We start from the raw sequence: 20,054 nt of genomic DNA, 5'->3' as shown, positions 1-20,054 counted from the left end.
ATTGTTCGAGACACGTTTGCAGCTGAGAAAGAAAAACGAGAAACGAGACGAATATGAAATATTATTATGCGTGTATTGCGAAATCAAAGAGCCGCTCACGACACGTCACATTAAGTGCATATTCTTCCCTGACACATTTATTCCTCACCTACATAGCATAGTATGTAGCTGCTATTACACGTACCAACATCGTCGTCGTGGCATTCCAACTGCTCGTAAACGGTATTTTCATTAGCATAATAATAAGAATTTGCGTGGAAAAGTGTACCGCATGAATGATATTTGCTAAGAAAGTGAAATCTTGATTTTGTTTATTTAATTAACAGAGAGTTTTGGCATTAAATTATTTCGTTCTAAAAGTCCAGTTTTCTCATTTAAAAATTTTTTAGAAAAAGTTTCAAATTGTCAATAATTTATAGTGGGATTTTCATTTTTGTAATATTTTTGAAGAAAGTTCAAATTTCTTGTATAAATTAGAGTAACAGATATCATTTCTTGAGAGATTTGAAGAGTTTAAAATTTATACAAAATAGAAATTGTAAAATGTATTAAGAATGATGTACATAAACTCTCTGAGTTAATTTTTTAAATTGTAATTTATCAAATATACAAATAATAAGAGATTATTCTTGTACTCAGATTAATAAAATCAGATTGATGTTGAGTGGCAAAAAAGGAATGATAAACATGGAGAAAATGGTGGATTTTCATATATGAAAAGAGCTGAGAAAAAGAAGAATAATTACTATGTGACAGATATGAGAAGACAGTAATAAAAAATAGATTATAGAAGCAAGTAATGAGATAATAATTGCAAAAATGAAAGAGTATAAATACCTTTCACCTATATGAGAAAATATTAATGGAATTCTAAGCCTTAAACAATTTCACAACACTTTATAAAATTACCTATTATGATGTAAACACGTGTGTGCATCGTTTCATAAAAATTCAGTATCTGATTTAACCTCTTTTTACTCGATCTTTCATCGTTAATCGTCTAATTACTCGATGATCCGATAAGATTTGATAGAAAAACGTTTATCATGTTGTAAAATCTTCAACGACCATCATAATGATAAATTATTGATATTTAATGATCAGACAATCATTTTATACATCGCATCTAATTTTATTATTACACGATTCATTACATTATACTCAAGATTTATTTGAAATTTATGCAAATTATCATTGCATCGAGCAAATTAATTATCAAAAACATATCAGATAAAAATTATTAAATATGATCTTCAATTATGCTATTCTCTGTTTAAAAATATTCTATTCTATCCTATATTTCTCACATTGAAATTAATTTACATCGATCGTTCTTCAATCTATTCAACCGAAACCATTACAATCACGAATACAAATCGTGATCAATCGAACAGCTAAAGATTTCCACGCTCTTACTTTTTTTACTCTTTCTCTCAACTTCTCCCATATTTTTCATAAAGTTAACGCGATGAAATCGAAACACGTTCCATTTTAAATCATCCATCTACAATTCCCATCTACTCCATTTTCACGATTCTCAATCTTTCTCAATTAAATAAAATCCACCTATAACCCTTACCTCGGTATATTCGTATCGGTCTCGACGATCCTCGAAATGGCCTGTTGCCAGCACCGATATCGTAGACAAAAGGAACGGCAGGCATCTCGCGAAGAATAGAATTCTGTTTTCAACGCTCGAGGCCCTCCCCCTCGCGTCTCGAAAACGGAAAACGTTTGGCATCGTTCGCGAATCCTGGTGTCGTCTCTGCCAACCATTTCCTCCCTCTTAAACCGTCCTTTTCCCCTTTCGAAAATAAACTCGACTCTCTCTCTCTCTCTCTCTCTCTCTCTCTCTCTCTCTCTCTCTCTCTCTCTCTCTCAGTTTCCCAACGAATGTAATTCACAAACGTAATTCGTATTGTAATTTCTATTCTTTCTTTGCATCCAAGAGTTCGATGAATACGAAGGAATATTTTGGATACTTTTATCATTCGTGTAATGTCAACAAACGAGGGAGAGATTCTCTCTGTTCGACTTTATTGGTAACCAATATAATCGAGAATATTTCGTGTCCATCAGACTTCCGTGTGGTTGACACACGATACCTCTCGTTACACTTGTTACACGTGCAGTGAATCTGATCTTAAAGAGAACGAATAATCCGGATTACGGTGCGTGGTTATGACACGTAACAAGAGGTGTATAACGTTGAGATTATAACGCAGATCGGAATTGATTTTGATTCGAATTTTTCGAATATCCTTTATGGTTAACCAATCGAATGTTATCGATGAAATTTTGGAAAATTATGTAAAAAAGAAATCTATTATTTTATATTTCTTTTTTTTTTTTTTTGGTATCGAGATTGAGGTGTCATAAATTAAGAAAAGAATTGTACAAATTTGTATTTCTTATTCGAGACTCTTTCGAAAAGATTATGGCAAAAATAAGAGAAGAGTAATAATAATAACTAATAGAACTTGTTATTATTATTATACTGTACTTATGAGCAAGAATGGATGAGCAATCAACGTAATGACTATCTAATAATACCCAATTCTAAAATGGTTACCATTCTATGGATAGATAGAAGATTAGCAGGGATAGAGGATTGGGTTTATTGTTTCTTTTTCCAATAATAAAATTGCCACGATCAAGATTGGCAAACGACAAAAGTGAAAATACTTGTTGAAATTTAATCACGTATCTTTATTAAATCGAGAAGAGGAAAAAAAGAAAATGGAAATTGGAACGCGATACGTTTTAATCGGAAATACTTTCGTTCGATCAAGAGACTCAGACCTTGCCTCCTATCCATTAAGTAATACGTTCTATGCTACTCGTTATAAAATTATATTACGAATTAACCGACTTCGTGGCTCTAAGTGACCGTGAAAGGTCGGTTTTTGCAAACGACCGTTCTGATGATTAAGCAATCCCGTGTAACTATCCATAGGGTTTCTTATCTCGAATGCAAGGTGTCTTGTCACGTAGAATCGAGGTTTTTCTTCGTTTATCTCAATTCGTGAAGGTATCTCTAATTTTTATGTAGGAGGAAGGGAGATAGATCTGGTGCACTTTTGTATTTTATTATTCATTGTGTCATACGTTAAAAAATTAAATCATTTGTTTTTTTGTTTTTTTTTATTTTTTTTTTGGATCTTGGTATCTTAATAATTTATCGTATATTTTTATCTTATCACTCGTTAACGTAAAGTATGTAATAATTTATTAATTAAATTAAATTATATTATTAAATATAAATTATTTAATTAAATTAAATAATTAAATTAATATAATTTAATCGAGAAATTCGTCGGATTAAACTTTTGCACGTTGCTGTACTTGTAAGCATATGACTCATAACGCCCTCCATGAGCCACCATCGAAACAATGGAGAAGAAAGGTAAAAAAATCCTCTACTTTTCCCTCCGATTCTATCAAATGATCCTATCAAATGGTTACAATCATTCACGAGCTCGGATTTTGTTCGATTTTTATCTTGATGCATTGTTAAAACTAAAAAAATGATTTTGGAGGGCAAATATATTTGAGAGTTGTTCTGCAAATACATTGAGAATAAAGAAATATTATTGTTGAACAATCAATATATAAGCAAAAAAATAATTCTCAAGAATTTTTATCGTCAAATGAATACTTTTAAAATGAAGCAATACTTTTGATAGAATTTCATTTTCATTATGCGCATATTTGAGTTTGTTATTAAAAAATTTCAAGATTTTTTAAAAGATTTAAGAGATTATAAAAAAGATAACTTCAAAATGCTAAACAGAAAATATAATAGATATTTAAACTCACCTTAGTTTGAATCTTTGATTGTAGTTTTAAATATGTTTTATAATAATATTATAAAACAACAATTTTTAAATTTGTTGAAGTGATAAGTGTAAGACTTATTTTTCTTACTAAAGAAAGTAAGAGATGTTTGATCAATAGAAATTTTGAAATCAATCTCTTTGATGTAAAATTTACTCTTGAGTTTATCAATGTTCAAGACTTCCTTTCTTCGCAACTTGTTGAATATAAGTAAAAGAATCAGTTTGAATTTCTTTTTGTGGAACCAGTTAGAAACTTTAAACGTAATATATCCACCTGTAGATTTTATTAAAATGAAAGGAAAAAACAAACTTCTTTATTTTTTCATTTACAGGATACATTTTACTTTGATCATTAAATATACTTTTCATTTTTCTCAATAAGTTATATGATTACAAATCATCTTAAACAACTAGTACATATATATAGATGAATATCAATGAATAGAAAAAAATAATCGACTTGGCATTTAATATATGGCTTTCATTGAATAATAATTAAAGACAGTATTTATTATCAAACTAAAAAAAATTTGAATTATTCATTAAACAATATATACTTTGTCCTTTATTTTTTACAATTTAATCAAATTTACAATTAAATTGATATTCATAAATAAATATCGTTGAAATATTTAATATAAGTTTAAAAAAAAATTCTAAAGATAAAAAGAGTCATTCAACAAAATAATTCCATATACTTCAACGATTACAAATACCAACTTTATAACTCTTGAAAAATAATTTATATGTTCTACTAACTACACACGTAGTAATAACGAAGGATAAAACCATTACAGATAGTTTCATCCGTAATTTACGTTTAAATTACACGTTGTGAGAGACAGTAAATATCTGAGTATTTTTTTCAACGACAGTCAAGTGCTTTAAATCATTTCTTAAGTAATACAATTTTCTTCTTCCTTCAAAATGTACGTAAATTAGATAAAAATAAAACCAATATCTCTGTAGACGATCAATTAGTGGTATATTTTCCACCAATATTTTTGTACAAATATTTGCACCTCGTTTTCATAAATCTTTCGTTTCGCTTCCATAAAATTTTTATACAATTTTCACAAAAGTAAAAATGTTATCGATATAATTTTTTCTCCAATTTTTCAGAAAAAGACAAAAATTCTCAAATGTTCCAAAAACAATTTAATTTAACATTGGCAAAGTTCAATCTTGTGAAAGACATTTGGAAACGAGGTTGAAAATCTAGATCGAATTAATTTTTTCATTTTAATATATTTATTCATCAACTTTTTTTTCTTCTCTTGGCGCAGAACTTGTCCAGCGCGTTTGTACAAACCGTAACACACATAAGAATAGAATAAAGAATTTTTCAAAGAGAATCTTGAAGAGAAATTACACACGAAACAAAGTTCGTCGAATTTTCATTCCAATTATATGCAGACGAAAAAAAAAAAGAGAAAAATCAAAATCTCTATTCCTCGAACAAAGAGTTTCTGGATAAGCGATTCAGAAAGAAGAACCTTGGAACTTTTTTTCTTTTTTTTCTACGAAATAAGTTTGCATTTAGAGCGTACAAGCGCCTTAACGTTTTTCACGCTCTTACCACTCACCCCGACCGCCGGTTGTGTGTGCGTGTGCGTCACCCACACCTTCGCATCATTTACACGGCCGATCGAGCCGTTTCCAAGTGCAAACTGTCTTAACCCAATTCCCTGCAACCGATCGCGAGGGGTTGAAAGCGTCCGATTGGCCGGCGCGTTGCCGTTTAGAGCCGATAACGCGGCCCGATTGGCCGAACGCCACCCCACTCCGCCCGTTCGGACCCGGCTGACTCAACAGGCCGCCACATAACGTCAGACTGTCGAACGGCGGGCCACGTGATCAAATTTATAGCGATTTTTTAAAATCGGCTTTTGTATAAAAGGGCCGTCGCCCGATACATCCAGCATAAGCTTATCTACTTTCGAGAAGTAAACGAGCTACTCACTCCCAACCCAATCAACATGTTCAAGTTGGTAAGACGAATTTTTATAATTGTATTTTATAATTATCTTATTTTCCCTTGCAAAAGGGAAGCTTCTCCTTTGAGACGATTTTATTGAGTTCGGACACGACTTTTTCGTTACGTGGACTGTTTTTAAATTATTTATTCAACGTATTTTCTTGTTTCTTTGATAAGGGATAAATCGAATAATCGTTTCTCGGGATGTTAACTCGAATTGAATTAAAATTTCAACAAGTGAGTTGGTATATTCGAAAGTATTCTCGAATTTAGCCTTGAATTTTCCTTCAAACCTTTATTACCATCAATTTAATCAAATCTATAAATGCAACCCATAAGTCCCTTTTCATAAAATTAGAACAATTCTGACTCATTCAATCTTTCGTAAATTAGAATATTTCCCGAGTAAAAGATAAATAAACGCGTGATTACAATTTTCAATTACAAAGGAATCGTTCTCGTTAATTTTCTCAAATTTTTCGTATCTTCTCCTCACACTCGTTCACTACTTTTCCAATCACGCGTTGAAATTTCTCCCTCCCCTCTCTGATGAATCATTTTTTTCAATTTGCATGTGAACCTCGTTTCGCGATCACGAAGGATCGATCGGTTCGAGCAAAATTCTTTCCATTCACTCCGCTCTTCATTGATCGATATATAAAAGGATCGGCCTCCTCCAGTCCCATTGATCGAGCCCTGACCTTTCCACGAGCGTTCCTTTCCAACGGAACACATCGAAGTTTCCGTTTTCTGGTCACAAAAATCGGCGAGCGAGAAATCACTCGAGCATGCATATTGTGTTAGCCAACCAACTCCGCTCGAAAAGCAAAAATGGAATGTCGGGCACTCGCCTCCCCCCTCCCCCCTCCTCCATCTCGCGTGCTCGCCTCGGTCGCGTGCCGATCTCGCTCTCTCGCGACACTTGCTTTACACGTCACGCGCCTCGGATTGAGTTGTTTCCATTTTTTCTTTTTTTTTATTTATTTTTTTTTTCTTTTTCTGAATCGTTTCCACGACGAAGGTAGAGGAAAATTCTTTGATTTCGAAATATCTTTGATTTAGTTAGAATTTTAATTAATATTAATATTTGTTGATTGTAAATATATATATTTGCGGATAATTGGAGAATTGTTTTCGAAAATTGAATTCGCTTTTCTCGTATCCTGAAAAAGAAAAACACTGTCTTCTCTCTTACAAAAAAAAAGGTGGATTTGCAAGTAAAGTAACGCCTTACTCTCAAAACACCGTCCGTTAAAAGCGTATCAAATATCCGCATTCTAAGAGCATTGCTCAAAGTATATCCTCGAACGGAGCCCAAGCTGACTCCTTCCAAGGTAAACGAATACGAATCCGCATTAAACGCGATCAGACGTTTCCTCCTCCTTCCTAATCTCAGTAAGAGATTAACGCCTCCTCCTCCGTGGGAAAATCTCGCGAGACGGCGTGGACAGAGACGCTATCATCCCCCTAACCGTTTTCCACGACGATTAGCTTAGCAAAGAAGATAAGAAGACTGTATGGATCGACATTGTCTCCCTCAACTCGAATTAGACCCCGACGATCCAGGATCGAAGAAATTCGAAATATACACTGAACTTTTAAATCGACAAAGTGGAAGAACTTTTTAAAAAAAGAATCGAGGACAAGAATAGACGTTAGTTGAGAATCGGTTTAGATCGGAGGAGAGGAGAGTTCGATCGAAGAAGAAGCGATCTATGAAAGGATCGATGAGGGAAGAGCGAATGTAAGAGGTGTTTTTCCCGCAGGCTGTTCTCGCCGCCATCCTGGCCGTCGCCACCGCCGCTCCCGGCGGTCTGACCGGTATTATCGCCGACCATGCAGTTGGGCCGATCACCGCTCCCCTGGTTCTCAGCCACGCTGCGCCTCTGGCCGCCGCCCACGTGATCGCCCAGCCCGTGGCACCCGTCATCCGCACCGCGCCCATCGTCACCAAATCCGTGCTGACCGCCGCCCCCCTGCCCCTCCTTGCCGGCCATGGCCCGTTGCATTAGACGTTGTTAACGTCACTACCAACCACCAAGTCACGACGAGACAGCCCCCCACCTCACCCTCCCTGGAAGACAAGTAGACATAATACACACGCGCGCACGAGCGGAGCATTGCAGGCTCCTCTCCTGCCCCGCCCCCTCCCCCAAAACCTCTAATTCCTCGTAAATCGTCCCCTCCAAAAAAAAAAAAATATATATATATATATATATGTACGTGTACATATATATATGGAGAAAAGAGAAGAAAAAAAAAAGGAAGGATGATAAATTGGAAATGGAAAAGCGAAGGGAAGGGAAGATCGATCGGTTGAGCTGCTCGAGGATGGAACTAGCTAGGGAAGAACGAGGAGAACGAAGAACAGAACTTGGAGGTTGATCTTCGCTAATTCCCGGATTAGAAGAAGCGCCCGGTTCTTATTCTTCCTTTTTCTCGCGCATCCGCGGGCTGGAGAATCGAAAATGGCGGCGTGAACCGGCCGGCCTCCTTCCCTTCCGGCGGCATCTTCTTGGCATCATCATTGGTCTAAGCTCTTCGGGCAAATTCCGCATCTCGATCATTACCGCATCAATCATCCAGAACTCCCCTCCCCCAACCCCCCTTTGGTCATATGGAATTTTAATAAAATTTTATTTAAAAAAAATACCGAAGACGGAGCTTCTTCTTGTGTCAAACCCCTCATAGAAATCCTTGATCTCGAGGAAGAGTTTTCAACGAAGTTGAGAATGTGAAGAGGAAAAGGACAGACGAGATTCGCTGAAATTTAGCTTTAGAAGATGAATCTTAACTTAACCTTTCTCTAGGAAAAGCCTTTCTCGAAAGCTTCTCTCTCCTCCTCGAACGGAACTCGAATTGCCAGGATTAAACAATTAAACAAAAGCAATCAGAGTAAAAAAGTATGCGAGCGTTCACCCCACGAGGGATGAAGGCTACACGAAAAAAACACCCTCGTTACATGCAGATGAGCGTAACCAGCTTCCACCGAATGTCTCCATCGAATCTTGGCCTTCGAGTATCGTCCACATCCTGTTTTACGACCACCCTTCCCGGAAATTGTTGTCGGAAAATTCTCAAGACAAAAAGGGTCGAATCGTGCACGCACAACGTTCGCCTCGCCTCGAGGATTTTACTGCCGGTATAAAAGGCGACGAGAAATGGTAATTCGAAAAATTGGTCCGAAGGCAAAGGACGAGTTCGAGCGCAATAGTTTTGTTCCACTTTGAACGTTTATTCTTCGAGTCTGTACAAAATTACTTCATCCCGCCCTTGTCGCCTTTTATGTAGAAGAAGAAGAAGAAGAAGAAGTTTGGAAGTTTGTGGTCCTTGGTCCTAAATGATGGCCGGTCAATGGAGGTAAATGGAGCCTGGGTAGTACCATTTGTAGCCGTGGGCAGGGTAGGAGAGAGGCAGAGTCGCGGTGTGCAGAGGTAGCACCTTGAAGTAGGCTGGAGGATAGACCAATGGGGGTGCTAATATAGGCGGCACTGGTGCTGGTGCGGCGTGTGCTGCCACGATGACCATTGCCAGCAAAAAAATCTGTCGAGTAGATTGATTGTATGGTTGTTAGTAAAATTGTGACGGAAAAAATTTTTGATATTTCTTTGTATCCATGATTCTTGATTCTTTTTCAGCGTTTACACTTTGAACTGAATAATTCTGAAATATTTAATTATTTATTATTATTAAAAATGAGAAGAAGTTTCCAGTTTTTTGATGTCCTAAAACATCAATATCTTGTAATAGATTGGACTTGAAAAAAGGGAAAAAGAAATGATGTATTTTACCATTTTGTAAACATATCAGGAATCGATGACGCGTAACACTAAACGTACTTTGTGTCTCTAATAAAGTTTTCAGTTTGTTCAAAGTTAGCTATTCAAGCATCGTTATACGATTGATACCTAGTTATTGATTATTCCATTAATAATGGTCTGGTTAGTGGGAGACTTGTAGAAGTAGTTGCGTTAAATGATCTGCTATTTGCATTCCTAATGTTCACCATTCAATGAAAGTGTAAAGCACAAACGAAGTAAGTAAATAACTTTATTTTATGAGAAAGATAAATTATTGGACTCGTTTGCAGAGGTAAAAATACCAATAATTGACTAATTTATTCAAAAGATTAAATTTATTTATGAAGATAAATGCTATATTAATTATATTGGAGAAATTATTTGGATAGATAATTTGCTAAATTTGAAGATTTTGACCATATATCATTGAAAAGGTACAGTTTAAAAGTTTCTAATTGACAAATGATAAATAAACTTGAATAATTCATTTCAGAAAAAAAGATTGATACAAGCAACTTACTTATAATTCTAAACAAATATAATATATTAAAATTAATCAAATGATTCAAATTATTTGCCGAAAAAATTAAAAAAATATAGCAAGAAATATTCTACATCTTTTTAAAAAAAAAATACTTTATAGAGTTTCAGATTCTTTCAAATTATATACCAATTTCAAGCATAAAACTTCTCACGAAGTAATAGAACGTAACACGATTATAGTATACTTTAACGTGATTATATCCAGTTACATATCTCATTAATTATTCTATCCACACATACGGAATATCGAGCACAGTTGTTTGCTTTCCAATGCAACCGATCGTTGAAAACGATTCCGCGTCAATCGCAATTCAAATTCTATGCAAATCTAATTACCTGCTAATTGTGAAAATTCGAAATGAAATGTTCTCGCGATATAATTTAATTGGGCTTCCATTTTGACAGGAAAAAGATTTTATCTCGTTTAAAAAAAACTTGAGAAGAACTTTTGAAAATTGAAAATTATTTCGAGAATGTCGAATCAATTATTATATTTTCAATTAAGCGTATATAAATATTTATTAAATTTGTAAAAATGTATGTCAAGTGTTTCTATATTGATCGACATCATGTCTGACATTAAACGATCCACTTTCACTTGCTTCCTCGTATCTTCTTCTTCATCACTTGTATCTATATACTTTGTTCGTTATAATTTTCTCATAATATATAATTTTCTCATATAATTTTCTCTCTCGAGAAATTTTTCGAAATTAAGGCAAAACTATTTCAAATATTAATAACACATTCGAAATTAAATAAAAATTAAAATGTATTCATCTTCGTGAATATATATACATATATAGATTAATTAATTAGTTCTTTTATAAAAAAAGAATTAGATAAGAATTTTGACCTATGGAATATTCTGTTCATCAGAATCTACCTTCATTTGTAAAATAAAAAAAAATAAAATAATAACTAGAGCGCTGCATCGATATAGGACATTCATGAAGTGTTGGTAATCTTGTTTCTTATACCACTGAAAAACAAAATTACCATAATTTTCCATAAAATGAATGTCAATATCCAAGAATGGTAACAGATACATTTTACATAACTGCATTATACAAATGAATTCACAGTTCTCTTACATCTAATATAAAACTGTTTGATTAATTTTTTTAAATCATCAAAACAGGAGCATCCTCTACATATATATAAAAATAAGCTAATTGCAAATTCTATCTTATCAACGAATAACATTTTAATAATCGATAAGTGAAAAGAAATTAATTTCTCGATTCAATTTTTTTAAAATTTTTTAAAAATTACAATAATTCAATTTCTTCGTTCAACCTATCTATCCTTCGATGTTCCACAACAAAAATCACAAGATCAAGCATCCTCGAGCGAATGTCTCGTGCTCTTACCCCCCATCCTCCCTTAGTACGGTTACTAAGTAATCGCGTATAGGATATATGATGGATATACTTGCCAGTTTGAACATGTTAAACGTTTTATCGGCTTTCCCGTTCGCAAACACGAAATGGACACGGATCGATACTGCTGTTGGCTCTACGGAAATCGAACTCTTTATATACACGTGCCGAAAGCTGTGTCATCTTCATTGTTCACCCCCACCCCGACTCCCTGAGGCCTTGATCGTTCCCGATAATCCCGTATCCGCGAATCGAACGATTTTTTTTTTCTTCTCTTTCGTCCTTCTCCTCGGTGCAACATAACGGCAATAGGCATAACAACTTTTGCATAAATAAATAGCGATGGCATCGAGCTCGATAAACAATGGAACAAAACAAGTAGAGAAAAATTATTTGTGTATTTGTATTTGGAATTGAAAGAAATTTTTAACTGTAAAACTTCCTTTCCAAAATCTAAGTTTTCAAAATTTAAAAATTAAAAAATTAAACTTTAAGGATAAAAAATATAAGATCTCTCTTAGTATTTTCGTGGAACACGAAATTTGAAAATTCGGCGAGTGACGGAATTAATTCGTTCCTAGAAAAATTCTTTAGCCAAAAATTTGGAGAAAATTTTCAAATTTTCCAAAAATTCTTCTTCAAATTTTTCCTTCGAAATGGAACACGAAATTTGAAAATTTGGCGAGTGAATTAATTCGTTCCTAGAAAAAAAATTCTTTAGCCAAAACCTTGGAAAAAATTTTCAAATTTCCCAAAAATTCTTCTTCAAACTTTTCCTTCGAAATGAAACACGAAATTTGAAAATTCAGCGAGTGACGGAATTAATTCGTTCCTAGAAAAGAAATTCTTTAGCCAAAAAATTTTCAAATTTCCCAAAAATTCTTTTTCAAACTTTTCCTTCGAAATGGAACACGAAATTTGAAAATTCGGCGAGTGAAATAATTCGTTCCTAGAAAAAAAATTCTTTAGCCAAAATTTTGGAAAAAATTTTCAAATTTCCCAAAAATTCTTCTTCAAACTTTTCCTTCGAAATGGAACACGAAATTTGAAAATTCGGCGAGTGAAATAATTCGTTCCTAGAAAAGAAATTCTTTAGCCAAAAACTTGGAGAAAATTTTCAAATTTCCTAAAAATTCTTCAAATTTTTCCTTCGAAATGGAACACGAAATTTGAAAATTCAACGAGTGACGGAATTAATTCGTTCCTAGAAAAATTCTTTAGCCAAAAACTTGGAGAAAATTTTCAAATTTCCCAAAAATTTTTCTTCAAACTTTTCCTTCGAATTCTACGAATGCATTTATCGATTCTCGACTACACTACGCTTTTCTAAGAACGCAGAATCTTAATCTGTTGTTCATTCGCGACGCGTTCAACTCCATCGCTAATTATAAACACGAGAGACACGCGACTCGGAAGTGGCGATGGTTGGTTGGTAGATCGGTATCGGGTAGTCGCTGATTTATGGAAGGACTCTTGAACGTGGACAGCGAGGGACGCGAGTCGAAGGACGCGAGAAGCTCTCTGATTAAAAGGCGAGATCCTCTGTTCCAACCCATATTCCGTTAATGGACTCGAGACGTTTCTGGATCGGGTCAGATTGGAGTTGGACAGAGGTGTGCAAGGATGAGCGAGCACCGTTCAATTAAGGGACGAGGAAGAGTCTTGCGAGAGTTTCTTTGATCACTCTGGTGGATTCCTTTGCTGTGAAAGGAAACACAGTGTGTATATATATATTCGTGAGAGAAACTGGGGTGGAATTTTGGAGGGTCTTGGGATGATTGGTAATGAGTGTTTCGTGGATGTGTGTTTGATGGATGAACGAGTTTGCCGAGAGAATGGAAAACTCGTTCAATCGAAAATATATTCCAAAAGAATTATCCATCATTTTTTTCGAATTTCCAATGAACTAGAAATATCTTGTCTCGTGATTCAATCGTTTTCAATTGAAAATTATTAACACCGTAACATGATTATATTATTGATATGGAACAGTATCAATATATATTTGTTCCAAATCAACCAATTTTATGTAATTATTATAAATTATTAAATTACTTTAAAGATATATCCATCAAATGTTACTGTGAAACGGAATGGATATCTCGAGGATATTTTTCATAAATTTTCGCTCTCTATAATTTCACTCTCGAACAGATTTGTATTCTCATACCGAAATGTTGATGTTACGGCACAGCGATAAAGGGCGGAAGAGGCGCTCCTCGCCTCGACGACGTAATTTCCGGGGTGAAATTCCTTATCGCGAGCCGCAAAAGTTCGATCACGGTTGCTTAATAAATTCTCGCGGAACGGCACCTTATCTGGGTAAGGCTCGTTTCGCAGGCCCCGATACGGGAACGTTGGATCGCCATTGCGTCGTATAAAAGGCGCATTGCCATTACGTATCCATTCTTACGCACCGCTCGTGATCGTCGAAGCGTAACCGAGTCGAGCGTCGATTTCGAAATCGCGAATAGAATATATATACATATAGATTTACATTAAGGCAGGCATAAAAAATGAACGGTTACGCTTTGTGCCGTAATTCTCAGCGTGGGTGTAATATCTCAGCGTCGTAAGATCAATCGTTTTTACAATCGTGTGAAATTATCATCCTTTTTTTTTTCTTTTTTTTTTGGCATTTTATTATTATTTCTAAAAATTTCTCGATGAAAATTTTAAATATATTTTCACGATTTTGAAATTTTTTATTCGTATTTTTTTAATGGAACTTGAATGACAAAGTATTTATATAGCATTTAGTTTTTGGTTTTATGATGAAAATATAGAGTTATATTAAAATGTATTTAAAAAAGAAAATATGTTATTCGACTTCCAAAATCAATTTTTGTTGTGAATAATAATGGGGAAATGAGTAAGACACCCTGTATATAAAAGTTGATCTTATCATTTCCTTTGTATAATAAAGTTTAATCTGGTTAGTCGAGAAACTAGTTTATTAACTCGTTTTAAAAATTTGAGATTTTAGTCAGAGAAAGGTTATACTTGTTTTATTGTATAGAAAGTAGAAGTTGCCTTTTTTGGATTTTAACCTCATTTGTAATATTTAAATTTGAAAATGTAAATGTTATCTTAATTACAATATGATAATGAGTAACTTCCTTCAAAAAATACTTGATGACTCTTTTGACAGTTTTTCGATTATCAGAGAAATGAAATAAATCCAATTTGCTATTGAGAAGCAACATTAATAGCTTCCTATCAATTTCTAACTAATATGACTTGTCCAATCGATACGAAGAATCCGAAGAGAATTAACTAGCTTTATCGTTCTCTATTAATCGCCATTGTCAATAAACGATATTGTGCAACATCGCGTTTGGGTACTAAAAGTAAAAAAGCAATAAACCAAAGAGCATCACGTGTATTAAACACACATAGAGTCCTCCTCAGAAAACGTATCAACAACGAAATTCAATTTATTCCAAACCATGACTAACTGGGAAACTCGTTTATCCGCAGGTTCCTGGCAATCTGGTGGCCCCTAAAGTGTCAAATAACGAAGAGGAGGGCCCGAATGATAATAGTGGTGATCTGGTTCATCGCCCTCACAACAACCTCCCCGTGGCTCCTCTTCTTCGACCTGGTCGCCATTTACAAAGACGATCCAGACCTGAGGCTCTGCCTAGAGGTGTGGCCACACCCGAAGGACGAAACCCTCTTCTTCCTGATCGGCAATCTGACGTTGTGCTACGTACTTCCCACGATCCTCATCTCCCTCTGCTACATCCTGATCTGGATCAAAGTGTGGCGGAGGCACATACCCTCGGACACGAAGGACGCCCAAATGGAGAGGATACAGCAGAAATCGAAGGTGAAGGTGGTGAAAATGTTGGTCGTGGTCGTCATACTGTTCGTCCTCTCGTGGCTACCCCTCTACGTGATCTTCACTGTGATCAAGCTGGGCGACGAGCAAAGGGAGGACGAGATCGTCCCCATAGCGACGCCGATCGCCCAGTGGCTGGGTGCGAGCAACTCGTGCATCAATCCGATCCTGTACGCCTTCTTCAACAAAAAGTATCGGCGGGGCTTCGTTGCAATTCTGAAGAGCGGCCGCTGCTGCGGCAAGATCAGGTACTACGAGACAGTGGCGATGATGTCCTCGTCCACGAGCATGAGGAAGTCCTCGTACTACGTGAACAACAACAACAACAACAACAACAACTCGTCGACAAGAAGGACCTTCCACGGACCCCCTGTCCACCAGGAGAGCAACGTCTCGTACATATTCAACCACACCGGCGTCTAAAATCGTCTGATCACGACACAGATTTGATGAGATTTCATGTATATTCCTGGAGGCTGGCTGCCCGGATAAGGGCTTCTTCACAGTGAGCCGGTCCGAGGTTAATATGGGTCACCCGTGATCGCAACCGATTGTCACTCGGATCGGGCCCGTCGCCGATTACCAAATATGGAAGCACGTTATTCACCGACTCGCTTCTTCCACCCCCTCCCTTCTTCTCCTCTGTTCCCTCGCCTTTTCCTCGGTTTCTAATCGCGATCGAAACGCGCGATACGAAAATTGCCGTCTCGTTTTCTTTTGCCGACGCGGGGAAGCAATCCTCGTTTCCCCATCCTCGCGAGTCCTTGGTCGGGAGCGAAGAAAAAGGAAATGCGAAAAGTAATAGCGTGCCTGGTTTTTTTGAAGCGAGCCTGGATCCCTTTCCTCCCGCAGCTTCTTCGAGGCTCGTTGGATCGAGAGAGAAAATGGAGAGATGAGATCCTGGATCTCGCCTTTTTCACGAGCAAGCCTTTCTAAATTTTTAAAGAAGAAATAAAAGGGACCGAGCTTTCAATTGGAACTCCACTTGTCTGAACATTTTGAGAATCGATTCGAAATTTTTGCGTGTTGTTGGATAGCAAGTTCGATTTTTAAAGCTAAACTTTCTCGATCGAATGACGTGTGAACGATAACAATTTCGTAATAAGTGGAGTTCTACCTAAGCAGTCGTTGAAAACGATCGTCGATCGATCGCAAAAAGAAAAGAAAAGACGATCCGTCGCACGATACAGCGTTTACGATCGTGCGAGTCGTGATCCTGCGTCGCGTGTTGGTCAATTGAACGATCTTTCTAGAACCGATGGTCCATTTGTAATATTGTAAATTGTCGCGTGGAGGAAGGGCGGAAGTGAGAGGAACTGCGCACCGTCAGCCATTGACGATTTACTCGTAATAAGTCCTTAGCGAAATAAAATACAGAAATTTATCCGTGCATTGCATGCTGCGACTCAAGTCAAGACACCTAATTGCATAACACCTAACGTTACCTTATACACACATTATACTGGCATAGCGTGTACGCGAGCGATGAAGATGGAAACGAGATAGAGCGATAACTGTAAAGGAGCGAAAAGTAGTGAACGCATATTGAGCGAGATCAGAATGAGAATGTTTCGAGAATTTCGATCGAACACTACCTCCGCATGCAGAGAGCAAAGCAGAATTACTATTACGTATTATATACACTACTTGTACTTATTATTCGTAGCACGATCGGCTCCAACAAGTAATAAAATACATATACACGTACGTACATAATATATATATACATATATATATTTTCTTATCGGAACGTTAGACGATCTAGTCGTTTTTTTGGTGACTTCTTACGGTGCCATTACGCTACGATAAAATAATGACGCGCCTGTGTGCGCGCGACGATTAATCGTTGGGATCGAAACGATCGAACGATTGATCGATCAAGGATCAACGATGCTCTCGTCCGTCGCCGCCGCCGCCGCGTTATCAACGTTGCCTCGCTCCTTCCGTCTCATCTGAGCCAAGCCTGGCCCACCGCACCCACACACTCGACACACTCGCCCTCCCACCTAACCTCGCTTATGTCCCAACACGAACTTGATCCGACCCAGAGAAAGGCGGAAGCGACCGACTTTCCCGTTTTTTTTTTTTCGTCTCGAATTATCCCCGATCGATCACGTGCGCGACGAATTAACGCGGTTACTGGCGACAATAAAACGATCTTTTACGCTGCAGGAGGGCAGCTCCTGTTACCGACTAGTTCAGAGACCATGCTTACGTGCGCGCGGCGAATTGTCCGCGACGACAGCGCCTCTTTCGCTGGATCTACGTACTATTGTTGGGTAACCAAAAAGATTTTGTCGTTTTCCCTTGTGTATGGCTGAAAGAAAGAAAGTTATTTTTATTTCGTTGAAATAAGTATTATTATAAGCGAGTATTATTAACGAAAAATGTACTTCGAAGAAAAAGTCTTTTTCATCGAGTAAATTTTGAGACGACTTTTGCACAGAATTTTATGTTATCGAACGAAAAAGAATTTTCTTGGTTATCTAACGTATCGTATTGGGATCAATGGAAGAGGTTTTATCGTCTTTGATGATTTGCTGGTGGCACGTATTCGTATTTTTTTAGAGCTCGATCTTTCCAAATCGTAATATAGAATAATTATACAGGGTGCGTCAGTTTTATCCACGTCAAAATTTGTGTATTGTGCATATTGTGTAGAATATATTGTGTAAACATAGGTTGCTCGAGACTTGGTAGAAAGCAAGAGTAGATCGATGTTTAATTTCGAAATATTTATCGTTCGATTTCGAAGCCATTACGTACATTCATGTACATATACGTAGAATAAGAAATTTGTTTGTTATTATAACTCTTCGATCGATCTATGTTTATATAACACTATTCATTACCAAAATTTGATTGGATACAATTGAGACATCCTGTATATGCACAATTGTCCATTAGCCACATCTCGTTCTAACTCGTCAGTGAGGAGCTGAAGAAGTTCAATTCGAACAACTATAAATTGACGTTCATTGCAAATATCGTTTAAAAACTGGGCATAAAAGAAGGCTGCAAACTCTATAAACAAATATTGTCCTTTCCATTCGAAACACTTTGAAATAAGATAAGATCTCTTCTATCGATAATTGAAATTTGATTGAAAATAATAACTTTAGAAAATTTTATTTTTTCTACAACGTAGCCTCTTTCATATCCAGTCTTCTAGTTTGTTCCACTCTGACGATTACCAACGAGTGTTTCGTTGTTCTTCTACGAGACTTTTATCGGGCATTTATGTAGCACATCCTTCCTCGATGCCAGGATATCTCGATCGACTGTGAATTGTTTTTCCTGTGCAAAGTATCCCACGAATACGGTAAACATTGGATAAATTCCCACTCTTGCTATTTTTTTCTTCTCATAAAATTCATATATATATATATATATATTATATTTATTTTCCATATTCTTCGCTTTTCTCTCTTTCTATTTTTGACAATCGCAAAAGAACACTTGAACACTCGTATCGAGATTAATTTTCAATTCCATTTTCTTGTACGTTTGAGCAAATTATGTGCAAAGAGAATTGCTTCACAAAATGGCCATTTATCCAACGTTCACCGTTAAAAGAGAGATCCTCCAACGAAAAAATGGAGGGCAGATTTCACAGTGGTCGCGTGTATTCAAATGCTACCGACTTGAGAATTATATATAATAACTTGACTCTTTGTAATACTTGATATGTAAGACGGTATAACGTAAAAAAAAAAAAAAAGTGCTGCGGGATTTTATGATAGAGCAACTATTTTCGTAAGGTTTTTATACGTGGCGAAGACAGGATCTATAATAGATGTAACGAAATGCCGTATGCGAGGTATATATAATTGTAATAGGCGGTCGTGCGAGGAAATAAATTTATTCATATCTATATCGTAGACTATATAAAACGATGTCGACGAAGTCGCGTGACGTTCTCTAGAAAGTAAGAAGTATATATAAAAAAGTATATATAAAAAAAACAAAAATAAAAAAAAAAGAAATCGTTATATAAGGATGAAGAAATGAAGCGAAGAAAAAAAACAGAAATAATTGTAAAAAATGAAAAAAAAGCACACACACACACAGAGAAAAAAAAGAAGAAATAACGGAGGGCACACGTGTCGTGGAAATAAAAAAAAATTATTATTGCAATTTCTCGAGAAGCGACTGTATACGTAAGCATCTTGTAAGTTAACGATCTATTGTAAGGATATGATATTTATATAAATAGCGTATACATATATATTATATATATTATATATATGTATATACGTGGAACTAAACGTCTATCGGCTATCTCTATGTAAATAATATAACTTATAATATTACTGTAAGTATGTATATCGTTGCTATGTTGTTACTATATACACCGCTGTTACCTTCGTTCTTATTCGTTGTCTCCCTCTCTCTCATCCGAGAGGATACCTTAAGGCTCGTTTATAATTGCAGATAATTGTCTGTGGATGTTTGTTTTACGGATAATAATAACGATCGATTGTTAACGAATTAAATGAAGGGTAATTCGAAAGTATAGAAAATAATATCCAGTTTTATTTAATATTTCTCTTTTTCTTTGTATACAGCGCATTCTGTCGATGGCGTCTCGAACTATATAGACTTATCGAATTACAAGAGAAAGAGAAACAAACAATTTCCAACACTAGAGATTAGAAAATCGTTGAA

At 35.9% G+C, this 20,054-nt stretch overlaps 2 protein-coding genes across 2 annotated transcripts in view; both read left to right on the top strand.

Annotated features, from left to right (window-relative positions):
- LOC122715679 (neuropeptide SIFamide receptor-like) overlaps window positions 1–20,040 on the top strand; it is a 77,131-nt gene extending 57,091 nt beyond the window's left edge. Inside the window, exon 3 of the mRNA XM_043938050.1 lies at window positions 15,023–20,040. Within this exon, the coding sequence (XP_043793985.1) occupies window positions 15,023–15,809 (787 nt within the window). The 3' untranslated portion in view covers window positions 15,810–20,040. The remainder of the gene's footprint in view (window positions 1–15,022) is intronic.
- LOC122715695 lies at window positions 5,819–7,829 on the top strand. The gene is made up of 2 exons (XM_043938066.1): window positions 5,819–5,830; window positions 7,584–7,829. The coding sequence occupies exons 1-2, from the start codon at window positions 5,819–5,821 to the stop codon at window positions 7,827–7,829; spliced, it is 258 nt and encodes an 85-aa protein (XP_043794001.1).
- Window positions 20,041–20,054: the final 14 nt, after the last annotated feature.

The sequence above is a fragment of the Apis laboriosa genome, unplaced genomic scaffold (genome assembly GCF_014066325.1).
Source record: "Apis laboriosa isolate Shangri-la unplaced genomic scaffold, ASM1406632v1 scaffold39_cov144, whole genome shotgun sequence".
NCBI classification, from domain to species: domain Eukaryota; kingdom Metazoa; phylum Arthropoda; class Insecta; order Hymenoptera; family Apidae; genus Apis; species Apis laboriosa.
This window is presented reverse-complemented; position numbering and strand designations above follow the sequence as displayed.